General features: G+C 36.6%; 1 protein-coding gene and 1 pseudogene across 1 annotated transcript in view; both read left to right on the top strand.

Annotated features, from left to right (window-relative positions):
• Nucleotides 1-336: 336 nt before the first annotated feature.
• LOC114246906 (multidrug resistance protein homolog 49) overlaps nucleotides 337-26,465 on the top strand; it is a 28,484-nt gene continuing 2,355 nt past the window's right edge. The window contains exons 1-24 of the mRNA XM_028179643.2: nucleotides 337-422; nucleotides 1,320-1,368; nucleotides 7,127-7,323; nucleotides 8,027-8,171; nucleotides 8,641-8,741; nucleotides 12,106-12,277; nucleotides 12,425-12,549; nucleotides 13,472-13,667; nucleotides 15,251-15,475; nucleotides 15,783-15,969; nucleotides 16,057-16,199; nucleotides 16,778-16,986; nucleotides 17,678-17,772; nucleotides 17,984-18,160; nucleotides 21,439-21,554; nucleotides 21,643-21,783; nucleotides 21,855-22,037; nucleotides 22,119-22,322; nucleotides 22,424-22,553; nucleotides 22,653-22,848; nucleotides 23,750-23,912; nucleotides 23,999-24,193; nucleotides 25,318-25,527; nucleotides 25,859-26,005. Coding sequence (XP_028035444.2) covers nucleotides 397-422; nucleotides 1,320-1,368; nucleotides 7,127-7,323; nucleotides 8,027-8,171; nucleotides 8,641-8,741; nucleotides 12,106-12,277; nucleotides 12,425-12,549; nucleotides 13,472-13,667; nucleotides 15,251-15,475; nucleotides 15,783-15,969; nucleotides 16,057-16,199; nucleotides 16,778-16,986; nucleotides 17,678-17,772; nucleotides 17,984-18,160; nucleotides 21,439-21,554; nucleotides 21,643-21,783; nucleotides 21,855-22,037; nucleotides 22,119-22,322; nucleotides 22,424-22,553; nucleotides 22,653-22,848; nucleotides 23,750-23,912; nucleotides 23,999-24,193; nucleotides 25,318-25,527; nucleotides 25,859-26,005 — 3,732 coding nt within the window. The 5' untranslated portion in view covers nucleotides 337-396. The remainder of the gene's footprint in view (nucleotides 423-1,319; nucleotides 1,369-7,126; nucleotides 7,324-8,026; nucleotides 8,172-8,640; nucleotides 8,742-12,105; nucleotides 12,278-12,424; nucleotides 12,550-13,471; nucleotides 13,668-15,250; nucleotides 15,476-15,782; nucleotides 15,970-16,056; nucleotides 16,200-16,777; nucleotides 16,987-17,677; nucleotides 17,773-17,983; nucleotides 18,161-21,438; nucleotides 21,555-21,642; nucleotides 21,784-21,854; nucleotides 22,038-22,118; nucleotides 22,323-22,423; nucleotides 22,554-22,652; nucleotides 22,849-23,749; nucleotides 23,913-23,998; nucleotides 24,194-25,317; nucleotides 25,528-25,858; nucleotides 26,006-26,465) is intronic.
• Nucleotides 24,675-25,287, top strand: LOC114246893 (NADH dehydrogenase [ubiquinone] 1 beta subcomplex subunit 7 pseudogene; annotated as a pseudogene).

Here is a 26,465-nt window from a genome sequence, read left to right on the forward strand (position 1 = left end):
TACACAGAATTTGGTAATAAAAGTAGGTATTTGAAGGATAATGTACCAAAACATAGTTTGACTATACGAAGCTGTCTGTAATAGTTAAAATAAAATCAGTATCGCTCATTTCATTGTTAAAAGTAAGGTTGAATGAAAATTCAGGAAAGTAACTAAAACGCCTCAAGTGGTACTAAATACAAATAAGTTATACAATCAAGTCATAATCAGTTTTGAGATAAGGTAAGATCAGAACATTACACATGCGTATATAAAGTAATCCGTAAAATACGCTGCTTTCAGTAATTATTGTAAGAACACAAACAGTTATGTGGTGTTGATAACGAATTTAAACCAGCTCTGCTATTAGTATACCAGACACTGCGAGAGACACACGTCAACCCCAGAAAATACAAAATGGGGTTCAAAAAAGAAAAAAAAATGTAAGTTTTTGGTTATCAAGTAATCGATTGCGTTTTAATCAAGAAGCCTTAGCGGCTATTTCTTAAGAAATTGTTTATTGACTATGCTTCGACTTATCAGTATAATTTTTTTTATTACATATTGGGCGTATACATTGTATAATTTATTTTGTTTTTTTTATTTTATTCTGTTAGAATGCAAACAATTTGGAAATATAAGGTGCGCAAATTAAACACATGTTAAATGTTACAAAACATCTAATTTTTAGGGGTTTTCTATTACGGACAAAAAACTTTAATATTGATGATTTGAAAATAGTGCTAGGAACACGTTGAAGAAAAGTATTTCGTAATGTTAAGCATCTATAAAAGAAAACATTTCTTATCACCTTTTTTCTCTTAAGCAATGCGTTAAATTTTAAAATATTGGTTTTTATCGAAACTAGAACACAATCTGCAACAAGGCTCCGTGAGCTAAATATAAAATTTCATTTGTATCACACTGACTGAATAATTGATATTCAAGATATGGCTACATTCATTATTATAGCATTTATAGAATTTTTCCAATCGTTTTCAATTCGACATTATTATTGAAAATTGAACGGAACCCTTCCCTTTAATTTTCTTTTTGAACACTTTGAATTACGCAACGGTTTTTACTATTCCGTTTTGTTTTTGCAGCACGTACTTTAGTGAATTAATGCCAGGCGAAATATTTGTTTGCCGGATATTTTTTCTATTATAATAGTGTTATGTTTTTAAAGTATTTATTAGTATTATTTATAACGCAAATAGTGATGTCCTTGAGACATTTTATTTATTGCAACAACGTTCTGATATATGTGTTTGTCGATATGTTTATTTAAGAAAAATATTACAAGTGTTGCTACGAGTGTTGTTGTTTCTTTTTTATAGAAAACTCGAAGAAAATATCGATGAATCGTCACTTTCTTTCTTTCAAATAGTGAGTATTCTTAATTTTTACTATGAAGTCGTTTATTTGAAGTGGTCGTGGCCAAGACTAATAAGATACGATAAGACGTTCGATGCATTCGTATCTTGCGGTACACTGGTGTTCGAATTCCGCAGGCAAGTACCAATTTTTCTAATGAAATACGTACGCTTTACTGGTGGTAGGACCTCTTGTGAGTCCGCACAGGTAGGTACTACCACCCTACCTATTTCTGCCGTGAAGCAGTAATACGTTTCGGTTCGAAGGGTGGGGCAGCCGTTGTAACTATACCTGAGACCTTAGAACTTATGTCTCAAGGTGGGTGGCTTATTTACGTTGTAGATGTCTATGGGCTCCAGTAACCACTTAACACCAAGTGGGCTGTGAGCTCGTCCACCCATCTAAGCAATAAAAAAGAAGTATGTAATAATTTACAAGTTTTTACGCTTGGTAATTCTTATAGTTACAATGATTACCTTCGATTTTCATAGTAGGATCGTGAATTTTTTCAATGGTATTAAAATTGATTTTAAGTTACCGATGCGATCTATAGTCCGTTGTTAAGATGGAACAGTATTTCTGTAAACATTTTAAAACTGTTTAATGAGACCAATTCAAATTCCTTAGCTTATCAAGCGCGTTAAATTGTTAATACATATAACTAGTCAGGTCATAAGTATTGTCACACAGTAAAAACATTTCTTTTAGAATGCTGGCCACAAAAAAGTTTATTGAATTCGAATTTCGAATTGTTCATGAAAATAAAAACGTACACTTTTAGAATTTTACTCATTTTTAAATATGGAGTGGACGCTTAAAGAAGACCGTGTTGCAGTTATTGCGTTGCATCGTTGCGGTTACGCGCCAATTCAAATTTTTAACATACTGAAAATTTTGAATATAACCAAAAGATTCGTTTATCGTACCATCAAACGATACAATGAAGACTCTAGTGTAGATGACAGGTCAAGAAGTGGTCGCCCTTGGTCTGTTAGGACTCCAGCAGTGATAAAAGCTGTGAAGGCGCGAATTCAAAGAAATCCCAAACGTAAGCAGAAACTGTTGGCCCTTCAGATGGGGTTAAGCAGAACCACGGTGAAAAGGGTGTTAAATGAAGACTTAGGGCTTCGGGCATATCGAAGAAAAACAGGACATCGTTTGAATGCTCGTCTAATGGACCTGAGACTGAAGAGATGCCGCGCTTTGTTGAAGCGGTACGCGGGAAAAAAATATCGGGAAATTCTTTTTTCGGATGAAAAAATTTTTACCGTAGAAGAGAGCTACAACAAACAAAATGATAAAGTGTACGCACACAGTAGTGAAGAAGCGAGCAACCGTATTCCGCGCGTCCAACGAGGTCATTTTCCATCCTCGCTCATGGTATGGTTGGGAGTTTCTTATTGGGGCTTAACAGAGGTACATTTTTGTGATAAAGGTGTAAAAGCGAATGCAATTGTGTATCAAAATACAGTCCTGACGAACCTTGTGGAACCTGTTTCTCATACCATGTTCAATAACAGGCACTGGGTATTCCAACAAGATTCGGCGCCAGCTCATAGAGCGAAGAGCACACAAGACTGGCTGGCGGCGCGTGAAATCGACTTCATCCGGCACGAAGACTGGCCCTCCTCCAGTCCAGATTTGAATCCGTTAGATTACAAGATATGGCAACACTTGGAGGGAAAGGCGTGCTCAAAGCTTCATCCCAATTTGGAGTCACTCAAGACATCCTTGATTAAGGCAGCCGCCGATATTGACATGGACCTCGTTCGTGCTGCGATAGACGACTGGCCGCGCAGATTGAAGGCCTGTATTCAAAATCACGGAGGTCATTTTGAATAAACTTTAGTGTCATAAGAATCTATGTTTTGTTAAGTTCATTTTGGTATATGAATGGTTACATAATGAATAAACTTGTTTCAATTATTTTACATTAAACATGTGACAGAATTTATGACCTAACTAGGTATATATTAATATATTATATATAACATATAATAACAAACGCGTATTTTGGTGTCCTGCCTAGTAACTATAGGGAAAAAACCATATGACACAATCTAATGCTATGCTTTTTTTTCGTAATTAAATTATTTTAATAATTATATTTTAACTAGCTGACCCGGCAAACGTTGTGTTGCCTTAAATAAGATTTCTAGGGAAATTCTAGTCTAATATATAAAATTCTCAAAAACCTCATTCAACCACATAATATAGTAAGCGGCACGTAAGTTGGCAAGGTTTTGGTGTAGTGGGGGTAATGTCGCGCATAGTGCACATGCAACAAAAAAATGGTCACTTTTATTGCCCGCATATATGTTAATTTTATTTTATTAAATTTTTTAATTGCCATAATTTATTTTTAAGCCTGTGTGTTTAGAAGAAAGTTAAAGAAAAGAGAAGAATTCGTGAAGTGTGTTAGGTGTTATAAATAAAATACAATTAAAAGTTAAAAAGTTTATTTAAAAAAATATACTTAATATTAAAAATTATGTGTCGCCGTCGTCACTATCATTTTCTAATAGTGCTACCCCTTGGATTAAATTTATGGTAGCACCTGAGCTGGTGGAAGGAGTTGGCTCCTCATCGTCGACATAACGAAGAGTCGCTGTCGTCACTGGCGTAAATAATAAAACGCTCAGTGACTGAATCGATTATAATTATGGTCAGTGGTATTTGGTCCTACCATTGCAAACAAATTTAAAACAAAAATGAAAATGTGGTGTCGTGGGACACCAGGTAGGAACGAAGTTCCTTCGGCTAATGTAGAATCGACACAATTTGCAAAAAAAAAAATCGTGCTCAATTTTATGTTGGTTTTCTTGATTTTTCTCTTAAATTTTGCTGATTAGTTTTTATTTAAGTATAGGAAAGTATTTAGGAAATTCAGTATTTTAGGAAATAATAAATTACGTAAAATAGAAAGAGAATGGATGAGAGAACGAAAAGAAAGAGGGAGAAAGAGAAAGGTATTATACACTACTCGCTTGTGTATGCGACTGTCGCGCCTGCGCACGTCTCATTTAACGGTTTTATTTCACGCACTTTTTTCCATTGATTTTTTCCATTGATTTTTTCCATTGATTTTTTCCACGGATTTTTTCTTACGGTTTTACTATCACATTTTTTTTCAGTTCGGTCGCGCAGCAAAATCCCTATCCCCTCCAAGCCTGCCGTAAGGAACTTCGTTCCAATAACACTCGTAACAAAAACTAAATTTAAAACAATAATAACAACTCGTAACAAAAACTCAATATAAACAAAGGGTTCCTACAACTTTAGTAGGCGCATGTGTAACCGTGAGCGAACGGAACGTGGACGGGGTGCGGGAGGGGAGGGTCGACTGACTCACCAATCGCGCGCTCGGAACGGTGCTACGTCTTTCCCCGCGTCCCGCTTGACAACCAAAGAGACCTAAAAAACGACTTCTACGCATCTAGCGACTCTTGCCAAGTTACGTGCCGGGGACTATACCTCATACCTCATTATAACAAAAAAAAAAAAATCAAAAAAAAATATGTTTGGGGTGGACAACCCTTATCACTTAGGGATATGAAATATAGATAGTAGCCGATTCTCAGACCTACTGAACATGATTGATACACAAATAAAACAAAAAAAACATGGCTGGCAAGCTACGATTGATACACAAATAAAACCAAAGAAACATGACTGAAAAATGTATAGTGAGTAAGACAGGAGACCGGCTTCGTCCTCATCCCTACTACGTGATGTTTGCTGGATGAGTGGTGACTCCTGGCGGGGATAACTGATCGATTGATAGTTGATCAGTAGTCGACCGGCGAGGGCAGGAGATCAAATTGAATTTAAAAAAAAAACATAATTAAAGGAACTTGAAATTATAAACTTTGAATAAGAATTTATCGTACTACAATTATAATATTTGATTGGCATCTTGCAACCTTATTGCGGATCTGTGCATAGAATAAAAAAATAAAAATCGAGATGGAAAAATAGGGGTTGATCCTATAAGAGTGAAAATTGAGAGTAATATTTTATTTTTTATTTTAAGTCATGACAAAATAAAAAAAAATATTTAGGGGTGGACTACCCCTAACATTTAGGGGGATGAAAAATAGATGTTAGCCGATTCTCATAGATACCGGATAAGCACAAAAAATTTCATCAAAATCGGTCAAGCCGTTTCGGAGGAGTATGGCAACGAAAACTGTGACACGAGAATTTTATATATTAGATATTATGACCTCTTTATATTACGAACAATCCTTTTTCATCCAGAACATACAGTCAAAGTACTTTTGATTTTGTTTCGAAATATGTAGTGGTATCAATTAAAAAGCTTAAGATATAATAAGTTTTTGAAAAGGCGATAATAAAGTAAATGAGAAAATTTAATACAGCAAATAAAATCTCGATCTGTTGGTTACTAAAGTCGTATTTCGATAATATTTAAAACTAGCGACCCGACTTCGCTTCGCTTCGAAAACATTAAATTTTATTACTGATAGCGAAACTACTCTAAAAAAAATCAGCTCCCTATCAGTGAAAGTCTCGTCAAAATCGGTTCAGCGGTTCCAGAGATTAGCCGGAATAAACATACAGACAGACAGACAAAAATTGTAAAAAATGTTATTTTGGTGTATGTACCGTACCTATATTCATATGCGTGTAGTAAAAAGCCGTTATATTACAAACAGACACTTCAATTTTATTTATATGTATGTATAGATTATCCAGTTTTGTATTTAAAATACGAATTGTCGATTTCGACTAAGTATTTTCTTTATTAGTTGATATATGACTAGAGCTGTAGCTATCGTTTTCTTGCTATATTCGATTCATTTGAAGGAGCAAACCGCAATCGAATTATTAAATAAGGATTATTTAAGCTTTACATCCGATTCGTCTCCTCAATTATAAACGCTCATGTAAGGAAATAAAAGGATAAATTTTGTGATAGTTACGTGATCATCATGGAATGCGTTACATCAAATAATATTTGAGACATCAACACTTAAAGGAAGTAAAAGTAAACACCTTCAATTGTTTCAGGATTTAAAATCAGGTTGCCATTCTGATAAGAAGAAAATATATATAAAGAAACGTTTATGAGTAAACAGAAAATTAATATATGTACAAATTTATACGTGGTCTTAATTGGGATTTTTATAACTTATTCACTAATAATTATTATCATATATCATTATTTGCTTAAATAATACAATTACGTGTGGTAATAAAATCTTTTATTAAACATTTAAATCTACAACAGCTTTGTTTGCGTTACAAAACTATAAAATCTCTGTATTATTTAATATTACACAACAATAAACACAATTTTAAATTATTTACGCTTCATTAATGAATACTAATCTAGCAGACGAATAGTGAAGATAGATTGGCTATACTCGTATAATTCAAAAAAAAAAATAGAAAATGTCATTTAGCTTTATTTAAGAATAACAATAGAAGTTTAATTTAATGACATTAGAATATTTCTTCACTACATTCTCAATAAATTGAAATGAAATAAAAAGTACGTGGAATCTCTTTCGAATTACAACGAAAAGTAAACGGAATAACACAGGCACGGTCATATAATATTTACAAAACTTAATAACAGCGCGACATCATCTATTTTTCCTATTTGTTATGTAGCTTTTGATTAAGCAGCCTTTACTTAAAATATAAGTAAAATACTAAAATTTGTAAAATCATTATCGCTGTGAGGTAGTCATTCAAAATTTACGTAACGAAAGAAAGCTTACTTTGCTTATTTTTTTATCAGTTTCGTTACGCGTCGTGGTTGGAGCTTACGGCCACAATCTTGGGGACAGTATTCGGACTTCTCAGTGCTGGAGGTGTCACCTACAACCTGATGCAAGTTGGAGAAATGAGCACTGCCTTTGTTGAGAGAACTGTGCCGCCGGACAGATTGACCAGTAAAATGCCTATAATGTCTCTATTTGGAGGCGGTCGGAGATTGTAAGTCTAAACCTATTAAACCTATTAAACATACTATGTAATGATTAGAAAATGACTACAGGAAGTGACATGACATTTCTAACGGGAATCTACTTATTAACATCTAGGAAGCGAATTCTTCTAAATAGTGATAAAAAAGAGAACACTATTAACAGACTTTACGCGTATTTATAGACTTTAAGGCTTTTATTGCTTTATTGTACTAAATTGCGAGCTGGGATGTTGCGTAACGATAAGATTGTGTTCAAACAGACATTAGACGCTTCCCGTCAATAGAAATAAAGATTAACTAAATACATAATATGAAAGTCTTAGGTTCTGATAATGAAATTTTAATATATTTTAACTAAACAACATTACCTGTGACTCACTAAAATCAGCTATCGCTGGTTCGTTATTGTTTGAGTTTAATTAATTATACTACATTTCAAGTACTTGTCGTGTAGTCTAAGGTCATTGAACTCTAAGGTAACTAAGTACTAAAGTTTTTTTTTTTAAATCCATAATCTGCTAACAGTCTTTCACATTCAGTTCACGTCACTTGCATAAAATTTTACAAAGTTGTGAACTCGCGCGTATGGAATCAATGATAAGGCTTTTTCCTTGCGTGCCTTAGTATAAAAACTGAACTTGACACTTCATATAATATTTTTAAGGAATCACTGCTACTAACATTAATATGGATAATAATATAATTGTCTAGATACAATGCCACGCACGAAGAAAATATGGCTGCTTTGATCGAAGATGCACAAGCTGTGGCTATAGGGGCATTTGTCAGTATAATCTTCTCGATATTATGCAACGTTCTGTCGGTGGCTTTGGTAAGCTGGAGCGCACTCAAACAGGTGAGAGCTTTCCCAAATTTCAACAAGCACAAGTTTCAACAAGTTCTTTAAGGTCAGTCTGGTTTATAAACCTCCAATAGTTTTGTTCGGCAAAGATCTTCGTATTTAATTTGCTTTTGTGAAATCGCATTGAATTAATTAAGCTAAACAGATATTAAGGTAAAGTTTAATCGCGTGCTAAAGTTACTTACAAAGTTGTTTTTTTTATTTTTATTTCCATAGGAAGTCAGGAAGTAAGGATCCATATTTTAAGTGGTTATTAAAGCCCGTAGATCCAATGTAAAAATCGTCACCCGCCTTGAGGGGAAAATCTTAAGTGTATTGCATTTGTATTGCATTACGATGGTCGCTTCATCAAAATACCGCATACCACTGGTAAATTTAAATCCAAACATTACCTGGGTTTAATATCGCCGGAACAATAACTATTTAAATAATTACCATAACTAATTGATTATTTTTTTAACAGATAACTACCATACGAAAGCTATTTCTGACAGCAGTACTTCGTCAAGACATGACTTGGTTTGATACCGATTCTGATTTCAATTTAGCTTCGAAAATGTCTGAGTGAGTAATTATTGAATTATTAACTGTATCCTTCTTCTTAATCTTCTTCATATCTTATATTACGCAGGGCTGGTGCAGCATCTCCTCTTATTGTGCTTCATAGGGATTTGCTTGACAAGCTTCCATAGGTTATATTTCTGGGTAGTGTATCCACTGCAACATGCCATAGTCCTTTTCTGTTCTTTTTTCAAAGTTTCTTTTACTCTGTCCGTTTTTGATTCTATGATTTGCATTTTATTATTGTAAGCCTTTACAACTAAAAATATATACTTTCAAACGTCAAAAAGAAAAAAGATCATCTCATTTTCTTCGTTTTTGTGTATTTTTACAATAATTTCAAACTGACATATTTTTTATAGTACAAAAATACAAAAAAAGGAATAGTTGTGAGTTATTTTACACTGCTTAAATCAATTTTTAAGATGTTTGAAGAAACCAAATAGTTTAAATTATTTAACATGGATCTATTGGGGCATAGCGAAGAAATATAATACAGTTACCGCTGAACTATGTGTCAGCGATCAAAAAGCTTATTCAAAGTAACAAAGTTATAAACTTTTTTTAAGAAAAACATCAAAAGCCCTTGCACAATGTTGTTAATTTAAATTCTTACTTACGTTTATACTTTTGTTTACATTTACCTTAAGCAGATGCTTTTGAATGAAACATGATTTTCATAGAAATATTAGCCAACAGTACATATTTGGTGTAAACTAGTTTATGAGTATTCGCTGTTATGCATATATTCTATGTACGTCATCTTATATATAAAAATGAATCTGTGTAATGTATGTGTGCGCCTTCCGGTTTGAACCCCGAGAGCTCACTACACGCTAGGGTAAAGCTGAAATAGCCTTACAAGGCTATCGGCATAGGTAGAAAAAAAAAGTATGTGCGGCGCATAACTTCATTTGGATACAACAAATTGGATAATTTTTTTTTTGTTTCGTTTATTATTGTCAGGAGAAGATCTTAAGAATGAAAAAATTAAGAAAATTGCCGCCAAAATTAGAAAATTTAAGAATAAATAACCACCATATTAAATTTTCTAATGATCTTTAATCGTAACCTTATGGCGTTTGACACATAATATTGACAGTGTGCGTGCTGCAAATATACCTACTCGTAGTAAAAGAGGATGTAAAAAAACTAAATGTCGTTTAAAACAAATGCATAAAAGGAAATTCAATAAAATCAATAATAAATTATAGCCACCTAAGCGAAGCGAGAGCGGGTCGCTAGTTTAAAAGAAACACGGTTTATTTGATCGCAATAATTGTTACCCTAAGCGCTCAAACTGGATGAAAATATATACATAAAGGCAATTCAAGGGTTTCATTATAAAATGTATTAATATGTATATCTGTATATTCAATAACAAATGTTTAACGTAATGTGTAAACAAATGTGAAATGTTTGGATAAGAACCAAATTTTTAAGTTTTCGCCCAATAGAAATCACAATATGAATACAATGAAAAACAAATATAGCACATTAAATTATTAATAATAAACATGTGTGTAATTTAAAAGAAATAAAAAAATTTGATATTGTGAAATAATAAAAACTAGTGGTCCCGCAGTAGTCGAAATTCGACTATAATTAATTGAAATTGTAAGTTAGTACACTATTATGATTCTATTTTCAAAGACTATTATACTTCTATAATCACAAATTTCGTCAAGACTACACTATAGAAAAATATTAACAAAGGCAAACAATAATTAATTTATTCTCAATTTGACAACAGACGCCAATAACAAAAGTTTGACAATAAATAGTATGCATGCGGGTGTGCGTCAAATACTTGGTATGTAGTGTGTGTAAGTTTTTCTTTATTGATTTAATGTAACTTTTTAGCATTATTTTAAAAAAATATTAGCATTGTGCACTTCTCTATATTCTCTATAAGTGTGGAAAATTTCATACTCCTCCGTCCGCGCAATTTTCGTTAAAAGGGATACAAAGTTTTTGCTTCACGTATTAATATATAGATTTACATCGCCCGCGATATACTAAAATTACCTATTTTACCATATTATCGTTTATTTTTAAAAGATTTCGTTTTATATTCATAGCAGTATTGCTAATAATTTCTGGGGACATTATAGCATTTGAAAATCAAACAACGGTAACTAATAATTCTATGTAGGTTGATACTATAGTACTGTGTATGTAAATATATTATGTGTTATTTCACAAACATCCAAAAATATTTTTTTGCATATTAAGTACGCATTTTTTGCCACTAATCAGCTAAATAGTACAGAGTATCGATATTTGACAAACATTTAGTACTGACCTAACAGTTAACCTAGTTAGTTAGAATTTATCAATAGTTGTAATAATATTCGGCTATATTTTATATCAATCGACTGAACTTGCAATAGTAACTTAGTTATCAGTAGCTATGGTTCATTTTAATAATATTGTTAATAAATTGAGTAATATAGGAGTAATGTCAATGAGAAGTATATTAGAATATAACTCATAACTATTTAAGAATTATTTCTGTTCATAATAACCAACAATTGATTATCATGTTGACATGGCATTACAAGTGTTGATAATACACACTCATCGCGTTCAACGTTCGATCATATGTACTTAAAATAAACACAAAACAAACATTTAAACAAATGTAAATGTAGTTGAGCTAAGTATATTTCGACTCGGGTTGTGTTGTGCTAAAGAAGTTCCAAGATAAGGCTTTCAATGTCAATGTGCATGTAATTTTCATCGCTAATATAGTCAAACATTGAATTCAACACGTTAGAAAATGGTTACACGGTACTCGGGTTGTCTTCCGAATCTCTTAAATAATCGCATGTCATCCCTTTTTACGAAAATTCCGCGGACCGAGGAATATGAAATTTCTCACACTTATAGAGAATATAGAGAAGGAGTGCAGAATGTTTATATTTTTTTTTAAATTATGACTAAAAAATACATTAAATCAATAAAAAAAAACATTACACACACACCAATGTATTTGCCGCACACACGCATGCATACTATTTATTTATTGTCAAACCTTTGTTCCTGACGTCTGTGGTTAAATTGAGAATAGATTAAATATTGTTTGTCTTTATTAATATTTTTCTATAGTGTAGTCTTGACGAAATTTGTGATTATAGAAGTATAATAGTCTTTGAAAATAGAATCATAATAGTGTACTAACTTACAATTTCAATTAATTATAGTCGAATTTCGACTACTCCCGGACCACTAGTTATTATAGTGATAATTAACAACTGCGAGGCTTGATGCCAAATTCGAGATAGCACCGAACTTAAATTAAATTTCGACGATGAATATTATGATCGGGCTTAATCTCAAATTAAAACATGATTACTTCTTTTAGAAATCTAATGAAGCTTAAGGAAGGTATGGGTGAGAAATTGGCCGTGGTATCTAACTTAGTAGGTACCTCCATCATATGTTTATGTACTGCGTTTCCCCTGGGTTGGAAGCTCGCGCTCGCTTGCATCACCGTTATGCCATTCTCAATAATGGCTTCTGTCGCTCTTACAAATGTGAGTTTATCCTAGATATTACAACTGAGCATTGTTCTACGATTGATTTTGATTGAAGCTTTGAATTTGATTAAATGAACGTAACACAAATGCGATATCATCAAAATACATCACGAATTAAAACAAACTTGTCGATTTTGATTCTAGTATCAAACCAAATCCTCTATTCGAGAAATGGAATCTTACAGTCAAGCGGGAAAGCAAGCCGAAGAAGTATTAAAATCTGTAAAGACGGTCGTGGCATTTGGTGGAGAAAATATTGAAGTTCAACGGTAGGTGAATAAATAAATAAATAAAATTATAATTTAATATTTTATATATAAAAATATATAGGTAAATAAAATTATAATTTGCGTAATTACTGGTGGTAGGACCTCTTGTGAGTCCGCACGGGTAGGTACCACCACCCTGCCTATTTCTGCCGTGAAGCAGTAATGCGTTTCGGCTTGAAGGGTGGGGCAGCCGTTGTAACTATACTGAGACCTTAGAACTTATATCTCAAGGTGGGTGGCGCATTTACGTCGTAAATAATGTAATCCATTATCACTTCCGATAAGAACCTCAACGTTTGCCGTTTTAAACAGACTAGTACTTACCTAGTCTAAGCTAGTCGTGTAATTTTATGGTATGCGTATTTCTTGGTTTGTCCATTTTTCGCGCAGCAACGTATTAACCATGCTTTATCGACCGAAGAATGAGAAATGATAATTTAACTCGGAAAAATGACAAGACGCGCTTAAAGATTTTGGATATATAAAATTTTATCGCTGCTCAGCCTATAGCAACACGTGCTTTTTAGCCGACTTCAAAAAAGGGAGGTTCTCAATTCGATCGTATGTTTTTTTATGTTTGTTACCTCATAACTTTTGACTGGGTGAATCGATTTTTATGATTCTTTTTTTATTAGAAAGCTGACGCATCCCGTGTGGTCCCATTTCAATTTAGTCCTGTTCCGATAATGGTATCTATGAGAAAACCATATAAGTCTTAAATTTGGATTAATTACGTGCGCGACAAATAGATGAATAAGTCAATATCACGCCAACCGATTTCGATGATTATTGTTTTTTGTGTATATAAATTTGTTTTGGAATATCTTTTTTCTATTTGAAGTCGGTTCTTGTTAAGGCATGTCTATTTACAATTATAATAATAACGATAATAATCTGTTTTGTTTATATCTTAATATTACAGTTACAAATCATTGTTAGAGCCCGCTGAAATCAGTGGACGCAGACGCGGCTTATTCACAGGACTGGGAAACGGTTTTAATTGGGTTCTCACGTATTCTCTAAACACAATTGGATTCATGTATGGCACTCGACTCATTATTGAAGATGCCAACAAACCAGACGATGAGAGAACTTACATTATTGGAATTGTATTAAGTGTGAGTAATCTTATTAACGTTTTATACTTTGTAAATACTATAAACAATTCCATCTGACGAAGAGACGTATCAAATGCAAATTATATACGCTGACGTCAGAGATGATAAATTGTAAACTAAAACCTCTATAATTTATTCGCAATAAGAATAGATGTTGTATTTTTAACACGATTTTAACTTAACATGTACCTATGTGTATTAATAACATGTCTAAATTTATGTTTAATTATGTTTCACCGTAATTTTCACCAAAATCTGTACTCGTATTAAGAACGCATGACTGTACGATAATTTTATTACGAGTACTGTTTAGGGCTTTTAAATCTAGTGATGGGAGTAGAGGTAATGATTTATCGTCTTATCGTTGCCGCCGCTGACTACTCTCCGAACCCTGATCATGCAGGAGCCAGTCACCGTCGACGCCCTAGACACGTCCTTAAGGATCCATCAGATCCAATAACCTTTGCATTAGACGCCTTTAGCTCTAACACTAGCAGCAGGCTTAGGGACCTCGGTAACCGTACTCGTCGAACTCGACGAAGAGGTTGAGGTGCAACCTAACCCATATATCAGCCCATTGAGTTTCTCGCCGGATCTTCTCAGCGGGTCGCCATTTCGATCCAGTAGTGATTCATTCGCGAAGCAATTGCTCTCGAGTTGTTAGGTCTCCTTTGGAGGCGCTCGGGCAGTTGTTAGCAAACCCACCCTTCCTGGGTGAGCCTTTGTTCGTCCACCTGTCTTGGCGAAACTGGAAAGGCCTCCAGGCCACCAGTAACCTTCAATCATAAAAAAAAGGTAACGATCTGTTAGAATTGAAACTAGGAACTTCTTTTTAAAAAACACTTTTAATACTCCCTAGACTAAATTTATAGTATTTATAGGGAAAGTGAGGAAAACTCGGTATACGTCCCACTCCGATGAAAGTCTGACCCGAACTGCTTTAAAAAGCTAGCTAGAAATCATCATCGGGAATAAATGCTGATGTTGATGTTTGGTAAGCATTATTGTATGCTATGTAGGGATATAACAGATCGATGACGTCAGTGACTTCAGCGCTAAAGAAATAGCAAGAATTTCCCCCGACACACCCATTCTTCCTTAGACAGCCAAAGATGTGTTAAAATTGGCTTAATTTTTTTTAAATAAAGTTAATCTGTTTTGAAACATTTAATAATTTTTAAGCTATTGCATAGCTTCTATCACAGGCCTTGAGCGCGGCGACTGAATCAAGAAATTCCGTAACGAAAATAACCGGACACCTCCACTACGCCTACTATGTAGCTCGCGTTCAACACATTCACACGTTGCGCTGGTGTAGTGTTTGTGAATAAGCGCGCGGCGTGACGTCGCACTGCCGCATACACATCATGAAAAGTCTGTCCATCTCTCCCTCGCGCGATCTAGGTTATGAGTGTGAAGGGGACAGTTAATGTTTTGCTTTTGTTAATGCTTATAAATATAGCGTGGTCTTAATTTATTGTTCTTATTATATTATATTGCCGATATATAATTGCATAAGTTGATAAAAAAATTTTTAGTGATATACTACACAATACTAAATATAATAATTCATTTATTCGTAGATTACGTTTTCGGTGTACATGGCGACACAATCGATTACGCTCTGTGTGCCTCATATGGAAGTGTTCGCGACGGCCCGTGGTGCGGCTGCCAGTATTTTTAGCTTGTTGGACAAACACCCTAAAATTGACTGCCTAAGTGACGCGGGTTCTTCTCCGCGAAGAGTCATAGGGGAAATTTCTTTAGAAGACGTACACTTTAGTTACCCATCTCGTCCGGATATTAAGGTATAATAAAATTAAATAAATTTTGTAATTTAAATGTTGTAATAAAATGTAAAAAAATTAAATTAAAAAAAAATAATTGTCTTTTCGTTCATGTTTTTATCTTGTGAATTCCAGAAAAATCATTAAAAAGATATATTTTCATAATTATTTGAATATATGTATTGGCCCAGGTAAAGAGTTCTGACTTGGCCCAGAGTAAATATGTCAATTTGAATACAACTCATTCTCCATTTCATAAAAATAACATTTCAAGTTTGGTACGTTATTATTTAGGTCACGCTTTGTTAAAATATAAATTTGTCTTTAGATCTTGAAGGGATTTTCTCTTCACATAAAACCCGGAGAAAGCGTGGCGTTGGTTGGCTCATCTGGTTGTGGCAAATCAACTATACTCCAACTCCTGCAAAGGCTATACGATCCTAATCAAGGCTCCGTGAAACTAGACGGGAGAAATTTGAAAACTCTAAACATAGGATGGCTACGATCTTCGTTGGGTTGGTTATTAAATAGTTTCGTGAAAACACGGTTAGGAGTAATAGCAATTGCTTTATCTAGTTTTGCTTTTGTTTCCAATTAAACAGGTGTGGTAGGACAAGAGCCTGTCCTTTTTCGAGGAACGATTTACGATAATATAGCCATTGGGTATCCAGAAGCAACAAGTGAAGATGTTTACAGAGTAGCAGAAATGGCTTATGCACATGAATTCATCAAGAATTTACCAAACGTAAGTCCGATAGCAGAATTACTAATTACACAGAATTAAACCGTTTTAAGTAATTTTTATTAAGGTACTGACTTGTATATCCACAATCCCTAGTTTCGTCGATTTAACTATAGAGTTCTATAATAATAGCAAGAGTAAATTAATTTAATTTAATTTCATAAATTGTTATCTAAATAACAATTTATGAAATTAATTTGTTTTTGGTTTTAAATTTTTCCTATGATGCATGCCTAAAACAATATATAGCCACAGCTACGTCAATATCATTATCTGGTTTGTCACAAAATCGATTTCTCAATTGCATTGGGATAATAACTGCCTTACCGTTCAATCTAACGAACAATGAGCTCAAGACAAACATAGGCTCATAGTAACTTATGACGTTTTACCACCAATGAAAGTGTTATTTGTATAGGAAAATAGATAATGATGTTTTTTTTATGGTCCTTGTAGGCAGACGAGCATACGGCCCACCTGATGGTGAATGGTTACCGTCGCCCATAGACTTCAGCAATGCCAGGGGCAGAGCCAAGCCGCTGCCTACCGCTAAATGTACGACTTCAGTGTATGTATTTCAGGGCTATGAAACAGTGATAGGTGAGCGTGGAGCCTCATTATCCGGCGGTCAGAAACAACGCATAGCCATAGCACGATCACTTCTACGTGAACCAGCTGTTCTGCTGTTAGATGAAGCTACTTCAGCATTAGATCCTCACTCCGAAAAACAAGTTCAAGCTGCATTGGACAGAGCAAGCGTTGGCAGAACCACACTAACAGTCTCACACAGGTATTGAACTTTCAAGTCACTTAATATATTAGTTCAAGGCTTAAATACTCGGTGTTAAATTAAGTCAAAGCCTCATTTATATTGTATAACGGCTATCCCATCCTTTAAGCCGGAACGTCTGATAGATTTGCGTTAGAAAAACGTAAAATGGTATTAGCCATCTACACCAAATCATGTCCAGCAAATTTCGGTTGGTAGTTGCAATATGCTACTGTAATACTGGGAGAACGCAGTTGTACATACTTTTGACCTTTTTGTGTTTTACTACTAGGTAGGGTAGTACTATACTATGAAACCACATAGCTCTCTCTCTCTTCTCTTTTTCAACCTGTGTCCACCCAATGCTGAGTGTGGGTATATTCATATGCACTCCATTCTTTTCGGTCTTTTCAATGTCAACCGTTAATTTGTAATCATGAAAACCAATTCGATTTTTGTTTTATTGCGCAGATGGATGGACGAGCTCACGGCCCACCTGGTGTTAAATGGTTACCGGAGCCATAGACATCTACAACGTAAATGCTGCCACCCACCTTGAGATATGAGTTCTAAGGTCTCAGTATAGTTACAACGGCCATCTACATGCTATTAATGATGCGTACACAGTATCTAATTGTTGACTAAATTGAAAACACTAATTGCTAGGTTAAAATATCGCTAAATAGAGTTTTCACTATTCAAACTGCTTCAGATTGTCGACTATCGTGAATTGCCATCGAATTATTTGCATGGATCAAGGAACTATTATTGAGCAAGGGACTCATGTTGAACTGATAAAGGCCAAAGGTAACTAAAGTAGCGATTTATAATAAAAAAAACGAATGAGACAGATCGTCCTTCTATCCTTGTAGATGTCTTCTTAGCAAAATTTTTATGATTAGTTCGTACACCTACTATTTCACATTTAATTAATTCAAATGCAAGATTAAAAAAATTATAAGTACCCAAAAAGATAGGTACAATTCTCCATCTGTATCCATTCTGTATTCCTTTACAGGTTTTTATCACAAACTAGTTACCAGCGGAAAAGAGACCAAAGAGCCAGAAGAAATTGGAACGGTGCTGGAAGAACCAGAAACAGAACAGAATGTCGAACTTCAGCAAGCGGTGCGACCCGAACCAGATGTCAAAAGACGATCTGTAAGGAAACTTCACAGGCGTCAGTCCGCCAAAGGTAAATCAGAATTACATGAAAGGCTTTTGTTACCTTCGAAAGCAAATGAACCGAGCCCACTTGATAATTAATACTTTACGCTCACTACAGACACAAGCTGTTGTGCCAGACCTTTGAAGAATTATTCTTAAGCCTCATTTGGTGATGTAGGTAGCTATCAAACCTGAGACTGAAACCGCACAGGGAAATTACTTTTTCTACCTAAGCTGAGAGCCTTGTGAGGTTATTTCAGCGTAACCTTAACTAGTAGGTGAGCTCACGGGGCTCAAACCTGACGACGTTGCTAACACGAACCCTTGCAAGAGCCGTGCTTCGCAGAATCTACAACCGGATCGGAAACGCGACCCACTGAGAAGATCCGGCGAGAAACTCAGTGTGCTGTGTCTGAGAGTTAATTTACTCGTCGAGCCCTTCGTCGCAAGCGACGGGTTCAACGAGAACGATGACTGGTGCTTGAGTTATCTAAAAGCACCGTTAGTGGATCGAGCGGATCCGAAATGACGTGTGGGGGAAGTTACCGCGTAGCTTCGTTTATTTATGACAGTCAGACAGAGGAAGGGGAGGGAGGGATTATGTTAGGTACCTAGTCAGGTCATAAATTCTGTCACATGTTTAATGTAAAATAATTGAAACAAGTTTATTCATTATGTAACCATTCATATACCAAAATGAACTTAACAAAACATAGATTCTTATGACACTAAAGTTTATTCAAAATGACCTCCGTGATTTTGAATACAGGCCTTCAATCTGCGCGGCCAGTCGTCTATCGCAGCACGAACGAGGTCCATGTCAATATCGGCGGCTGCCTTAATCAAGGATGTCTTGAGTGACTCCAAATTGGGATGAGGCTTTGAGCACGCCTTTTCCTCCAAGTGTTGCCATATCTTGTAATCTAACGGATTCAAATCTGGACTGGAGGAGGGCCAGTCTTCGTGCCGGATGAAGTCGATTTCACGCGCCGCCAGCCAGTCTTGTGTGCTCTGCGCTCTATGAGCTGGCGCCGAATCTTGTTGGAATACCCAGTGCCTGTTATTGAACATGGTATGAGAAACAGGTTCCACAAGGTTCGTCAGGACTGTATTTTGATACACAACTGCATTCGTTTTTACACCTTTCTCACAAAAATGTACCTCTGTTAAGCCCCAATAAGAAACTCCCAACCATACCATGAGCGAGGATGGAAAATGACCTCGTTGGACACGCGGAATACGGTTGCTCGCTTCTTCACTACTGTGTGCGTACACCTTATCATTTTGTTTGTTGTAGCTCTCTTCTACGGTAAAAAATTTTTCATCCGAAAAAAGAATTTCCCGATATTTTTTTCCCGCGTACCGCTTCAACAAAGCGCGGCATCTCTTCAGTCTCAGGTCCATTAGACGAGCATTCAAACGATGTCCTGTTTTTCTTCGATATGCCCGAAGCCCTAAGTCTTCATTTAACACCCTTTTCACCGTGGTTCTGCTTAACCCCATCTGAAGGGCCAACAGTTTCTGCTTACGTTTGGGATTTCTTTGAATTCGCGCCTTCACAGCTTTTAACACTGCTGGAGTCCTAACAGACCGAGGGCGACCACTTCTTGACCTGTCATCTACACTTCATTGTATCGTTTGATGGTACGATAAACGAATCTTTTGGTTATATTCAAATTTTTCAGTATGTTAAAAATTTGAATTGGCGCGTAACCGCAACGATGCAACGCAATAACTGCAACACGGTCTTCTTTAAACGTCCACTCCATATTTAAAAATGAGTAAAATTCTAAAAGTACACATTTTTATTTTCATGAACAATTCGAAATTCGAATTCAATAAACTTCTTTGTGGCCAGCATTCTAAAAGAAAAGTTTTTACTGTGTGACAATACTTATGACCTGACTAGTTATTTAGAGATAAATTTGTCTTTACGTAAAGATTAACGTATCCGGTAAACTTTTTATCGAGCGATGAGAATATACCGGTGTTCATATATTAAATTATGTGAGCTTTTAATAAGGCTTGATTAATTAAAACAATAACTGGTCGCTTTTTTTTTTTGGTCAGGAGGAAATCGCCGGACTTCCGCCCTCCACTGGGGATTGGGGATAGAGGGCGGAGCATGTCAAAGTCGAACTGACTAAAACCTCCTGTCGCTCATCAACCAACGTCCAAACCTCGCATGAGACAGAACTCATGAAGAGGCAAAGGGGGGAAAGCGAAGCGTTTAGTGCGGAGCACATCTCTCCCATCACCCTCCTCCTCGGGACGCCGGACCGGCGGTCGTCGGTGCCACGACCACCAGCCCTCTCGGTCGGCAGGCTATCCGAAACCCGCCTAGATGGCGCCGGTTAGAGTGAACTATCCTACGGAATACCCCGCTGGACCAGAACCAGCGTGGGTCGAGGATAGCCGGCCTTCCATCACCCGGATGCTCTTGCGTAAAACGCGTGCAGAGCAGCTTGCACGTCGTCTTCTTAGGCCCCCCTCGCCGGTCCCGAGACCGACATGTGAGGGGGGACCCGAAACACTTAGAGGGCCAGGGCTTGGGCGAGATCCGACTCCCTGGCCCCCGCTCGACGGCGGCGGGATTGTGCGTCTCTCACGCGCCCCGCCGCCTCCTTCTGCGAGATGGTGCACTCGCAGAATTCGAGCATCGCCTTCCACGACTCGTCGTCGCCGAGCATCAATGCCACAACACTCGGCAACGACAAGTCGTTTCCTATTTTTGCGACGAGGACACGGCGCCACCCCTCCCATGCGGGGCAGGTGACGAGCGTATGCTCTGCCGTGTTCAAGTCGCAATCACAATGGTGGCACTCTGCCGTCGGCTCGGCTCTGATTCGGTGCAGGAACTCACCGAAGCAACCATGCCCAGTGAGCACCTGCGTGAGCCGGAAAGTGAGGCGTCCTCTGTCACGATTCACCCAATCCACAAGGACCGGGCGAATCGCCTCGACGGTCCTACGACCAGCCGAAGGATCAGCCAGTCGTCTGGACCATGACTCCAGCAATTGGTCGCTAGAAGCGCATATTTTTGTCATACGAATAAGTAATTCTGTCTTATTTCTACCGTGACGCAGTTCTGCGTTCTGGTTTAAATTATGATATGCAGTACAATTGAAACCTTAAATGCCTAATTATAGAGTGAAAGTCACGTTGTAAATTTAATGGGCCTCTGTATCGACTTAGTGCACTGTAGCCCAAAAAAATATCGTTGGTGGCCGTTTGACTGTTATACATGTATAAAAATCCTGTTATGACGCGGTTAATAGCATTAATATTTTATTGTCAAACTTTCAGGAGCTCACGAATGGATGACTACACCACGAGGGTCAATTTCCTCAATTATGTCAACAGCCTTACAAAGCCACGCTTACAGCGACCATTATGAAGTAGAAGAAATTGATGACGATGAGGTAATTTATAACTTGCGAACGTAGCTGAAACGTAGATCTATGGTTTATATACGTTATATATTTACCCAACACAAATTATTATTCATAGGACGTGACCCCGGTTAGTGATTGGCAGCTTCTGAAGCTTAATGCACCCGAGTGGCTCTATCTTACAGTCGGATCCATTGCAGCTTTCATTCAAGGAGCCTGCTTTCCTGTTTTCGCTTTACTGTTGGGCTACACAAGCGGTGTAAGAAATTCAAGCATTTTAGATTTTCGGACTGCTCTTTGTTTCGATACTAACGGACTTCTTTTTTCCAGATTTTCATTTTGCCAGAAAAGAATGAAGTGTTATATTTTGCGGACTTATATTCCGGACTGTTTCTCGTTGTGGCCGCGGTTGCTGGTATATCTATGTGCATCCAAAGCAGTACATTTACCACTGCAGGATTAAAAATGACGACACGTCTTCGTTACAAGTATTTTGCAGCTTTGTTAAGACAAGTGAGACGAAAAAAAAATTAATTAAATACAACAATAAGTTTTGATTGAAAAAAAAAAATTTTTTTATTATTGTTTTTATAGGAAATTGGTTACTTTGATAGAGAATCGAATACAGTTGGTGCCGTATGTGCGAGACTTAGTGGCGATACAGCGGAAGTACAAGGCGCTACTGGATTACGAATCGGTCTTATTCTGCAAGGATTCAGTTCGGTTGCGGTTGGATTCATCATGGCAATGAGCTACAACTGGAAACTGACCCTCGTGGCTACTGCGTTTTTGCCTTTGGTAAGGCTCGGTCACTAGTAGTAACGGCAAATTTCGATACATTTCACTAAAATTTTATATTTTCAGACGAACCAAAGACTGAAGCGCTGTTTTAATTTTAGATGGTTGGAAGTATTTGGTTGGAAGGTATAATGTCTCAAAAATCACAGCAAGATGAACGAGAAGCAATGGAATCTGCTACAGCGATCGCAACAGAAGCAGTAGTTAGCATCAAAACCGTTCAGAGCTTAGGTAACATTACTAGTGTAGAGATATAATGGTAAAAGCGGCCAAGGTTCACGCTGAACTACAAATGTAACACTATTACGGCTAAATTGGATTGTTTTTCAGGTATTGAATCTTTGTTTATTACAAGATTTCAAGACGCACTGATAGACGCTTGTGCAGCTGTCGTGAAGAAGAGTCGTTGGCGGGGCTTAGTCCTTGGTTTGTGTATTTACGTTCCACTGCTGTCTTACTGCAGCGCTGTCATTTATGGAGCAGTTCTAGTCGCCCACGGGGAAGTCGAATACAAAATTGTTTTACTGTGAGTTAAATAGCGGCGGTTTCAATTTTTTAGGTACAAATTATCATAAAGGATAAGACGTCCTATGAATTCGTATCTAGCGATGCACCGGTGTTTGAATCCCGCAGGCGGGTACCAATTTTTGTAATGAAATACGTACTTATGTTCATGACTGACTTCCACGGTGAAGGAATAGCATCGTGTAATAAAATTCAAATCCGCAAAATAATAATTTGCGTAATTACTGGTGGTAGGACTTATTGTGAGTCCGCACGGGTAGGTACCACCACCCTGCCTATTTCTGCTGTAAAGTAGTAATGCGTTTCGGTTTGAAGGGTGGTGCAGCCAATGTACTGTAGAAACTGAGACCTCAAGACTCATATATTATGGTGGATGGCTGCATTTATGGTGTAGATGTCTATGGACTTCGGTAGCCACTTAACAGCAGGGCTGTGAGCTCGTTCTATGCAATAAAAAAACAAAAAAAAAAGTTTTTAACAGATCATACATATTGTAACTTAGATTCTTGGCCGGAATTAGAATTTTTCAAAGACACTTGGATTTAAAGGTCTCCTTATATTTGATCCCGTCTCTTACTTGTTTCCGGCACCCATAACACAGGAGACCAGTAGCTTGAATCTGTTCAATGTATTTACTATTACGAGTATAACTAATTTGTATGAAATCTTAAAAATGGCCGCAAGTTATCAAATGGCTTTTTCAAGCTTTTCATAGCTCAGAGCTCTGTTCTAAATCGAAAAATCAGTAAAATTGGAATACGTTTCAGAAATTTTACCATAAATTATCAAGCTTATACTTTCGATTCGTGTCCATTAAATCTTTTGAACATTTCACGATCGCCAAGAAGAAGTAGGAGACCGGAAACTAGATATTTTGAAACGTCAACATTATTATCTTTCAGTGTTACTGAGGCGGTGATGTACGGAGCATACATGCTGGGTCAGTCATTAGTATACGCACCGAGCTTCAATTCGGCAAAAACTTGCGGTGCAAGGATCTTATCTATTATAAACCGAGAGCCGAGAATCAGAACAGTAGACGGTCTCAAAGATAAAGCGGATTGGGTAAAATTTTGAAACTATCGACGTAAGTAGTTTTTTAGAAGAATAGAAAATAATTTTATTTGACATCTGCTTTTTTTTTCAAACAGTCCGCATCAGGAAATTTCAGTATCAACGATGTCGAATTTAGTTATCCTACTCGAGCACATCAGATGATTCTCAAAGGTATTGACTTGCACGTAGAAGCCGGCAAAACTGTTGCCCTTGTTGGTTCATCAGGCTGCGGAAAATCAACAGTGTTGCAACTTATACAGAGATTCTATGATCCCACAACTGGAAATATTGTAAGTATGAACACAATACACAAGTATGATGCCGTTTTGTTTTCTCGCACTGTAAGTGGTATACACAATGTAATCTCTTTCCGGAAGCAGTAAGTGCAATAACGTACCTTTTGTAGGACCGGTTTCGATCTTTGGATAACCAACCCACGTGCTTCGGCACCACAGACCCTTCACACAAGTCCATCTGTGGGAGTCAGTAGTGAGTTAGTGAGTGATCGCGCAGAAGTGACCGAGGCAGAAAACCTTTGCCTAAAGTTTATTTTATAAATCGCGAATCCGTGACTCGTCGTAAACTTAAATTCTGAATTCAATGAAACTGTCCACATGTGCAATATCTAGTTTTACCAAGTCATAGAGGACATTTTACATTAGACCTTGTATGATGACAATATCCTTTTTCTAGTTTTTTTTGTCAATTACATCACTGAAGTATGAAATTACATATTGTGACAATGTCATTTGACAATTATTTGAGGTAAATATCGTTTGGGTTCAAGACTGATATTATTGTTTTGAATAAAGTAATTTAAGAGAAAAGTTACTAAGAGAATACAATTTAAAAAAGGGAAACCTGTACTTTAAATAAAATGGGTCAAATCATGGGAACGTATAATACCCGTCACATTAATCTTCAATCAAACGAACAGCCAACGTTTCCCCCAGACGTTGGTTTTTGCTTCAAAAGAGGTCAAAGGAAAATGATCGCTCGTGAACAAGATCTTATATCAGCCAGAATACCTGTGAAGTATAGAGATTATTGTGCACATTTACTTTTAGACTACAATGTTTGTCGTTACAAGCACATGCCACTTTTGTATCGATGCGCCCATGAAAGGCATGCCTACCTTAACTGTGAACAACAAGATTATGTTCTGCGTATGAAAGAATTCGAAAGAGAACGCAGACTTAGAGAAAGGGAATTGAGAATTAAAAATTCAGTTCATCCATGTCCTTACTAATGATAAATTCACGAGACATCTTCACGAAACATCTTTTCGTACAGAATAATTAAACGAATATTAAAGCAACTATTGAATTAAGCAAACGTCTTTTATTTTAAATTATTTAATGAAATTATTTATTTTTACTACTGCGATCCCATTAATACGTCGTTATACAAACAGGAATTGGACGGTGTGGATATAACGAAAAGCTTAACACTGAATCGACTCCGAAAGCAACTTGGGGTGGTGCAACAAGAACCCATTTTGTTCGATCGCACCCTCGCAGAGAACATCGCGTACGGTGACAACAGTCGCAAACCTACTATGGATGAAATCATTGCAGCAGCTAAAGCGGCCAATATACACAATTTCATTGTATCTTTACCAAAGGTTCATAGTAAATTAATTTATATTATACAATACATCGAGCATTCATTAAAACTATTCTTCTTTAGTTTTCGCCTGGCCTAAGCCTGGTTTTTAATTTAAGAATTTTTTTCCCAAAAATCGGCGTATCTTCCTTACATCAGAAACGATAAACATTTGGAAAACTTTAATTTGAAAAGATGATACTATGATATACCATATATGTTATTTAATGAATTTCTTTATTTTTACTACCTACTGCGGTCCCATTAATATGTTGTATCTTTATACAAACATGAATTGGACGGATTGTAATTATATTGAAGATATAATGGTTATTGAAGTTTTATTTCAGGGCTACGAAACGAACTTAGGAGCAGGCGGTGCTCAATTATCCGGAGGACAAAAGCAGCGAGTGTGCATAGCGCGGGCCCTCATCAGATCACCACGCCTACTCCTCTTGGATGAGGCAACCTCGGCTTTGGACGCCAACAGCGAACGGGTACCATATGCTTTTAGTATTCATTACTCATAAACTGACAATACAGCAAAATTTCATCATCATCATCATCCTGCCCTTCTCCCAGTCACCTGGGGTCGGCGCAACATGTTTTCTCCTTCCATACTCTTCTATCATGTACCCTTCCTTCGCTCACTTCCCTCTTACCTATATCATCTTTCACGCAATCCATCCATTTCTTCTTAGGTCTACCTCTTCCTCTATATCCTTCCACATTCATAGTTAGCATTCTCTTACCAACCTCATTTTCATTTCGTCTCATCACATGTCCATACCATCCCAAACGCGCACTTCTCAGCTTCTCTGTCACAGGTGCCACTTTCAGACTTCCTCTAACATATTCATTCCGTATTCTATCCATTCTCGTTACTCCACACATCCATCGCAACATTCGCATCTTTACTGCATGCAATCGCCAATACAGCTAAATTTCATATGTTAA

The sequence above is a fragment of the Bombyx mandarina genome, chromosome 01, assembly GCF_030267445.1.
Source record: "Bombyx mandarina strain Sakado chromosome 01, ASM3026744v2".
Lineage (NCBI taxonomy): Eukaryota > Metazoa > Arthropoda > Insecta > Lepidoptera > Bombycidae > Bombyx > Bombyx mandarina.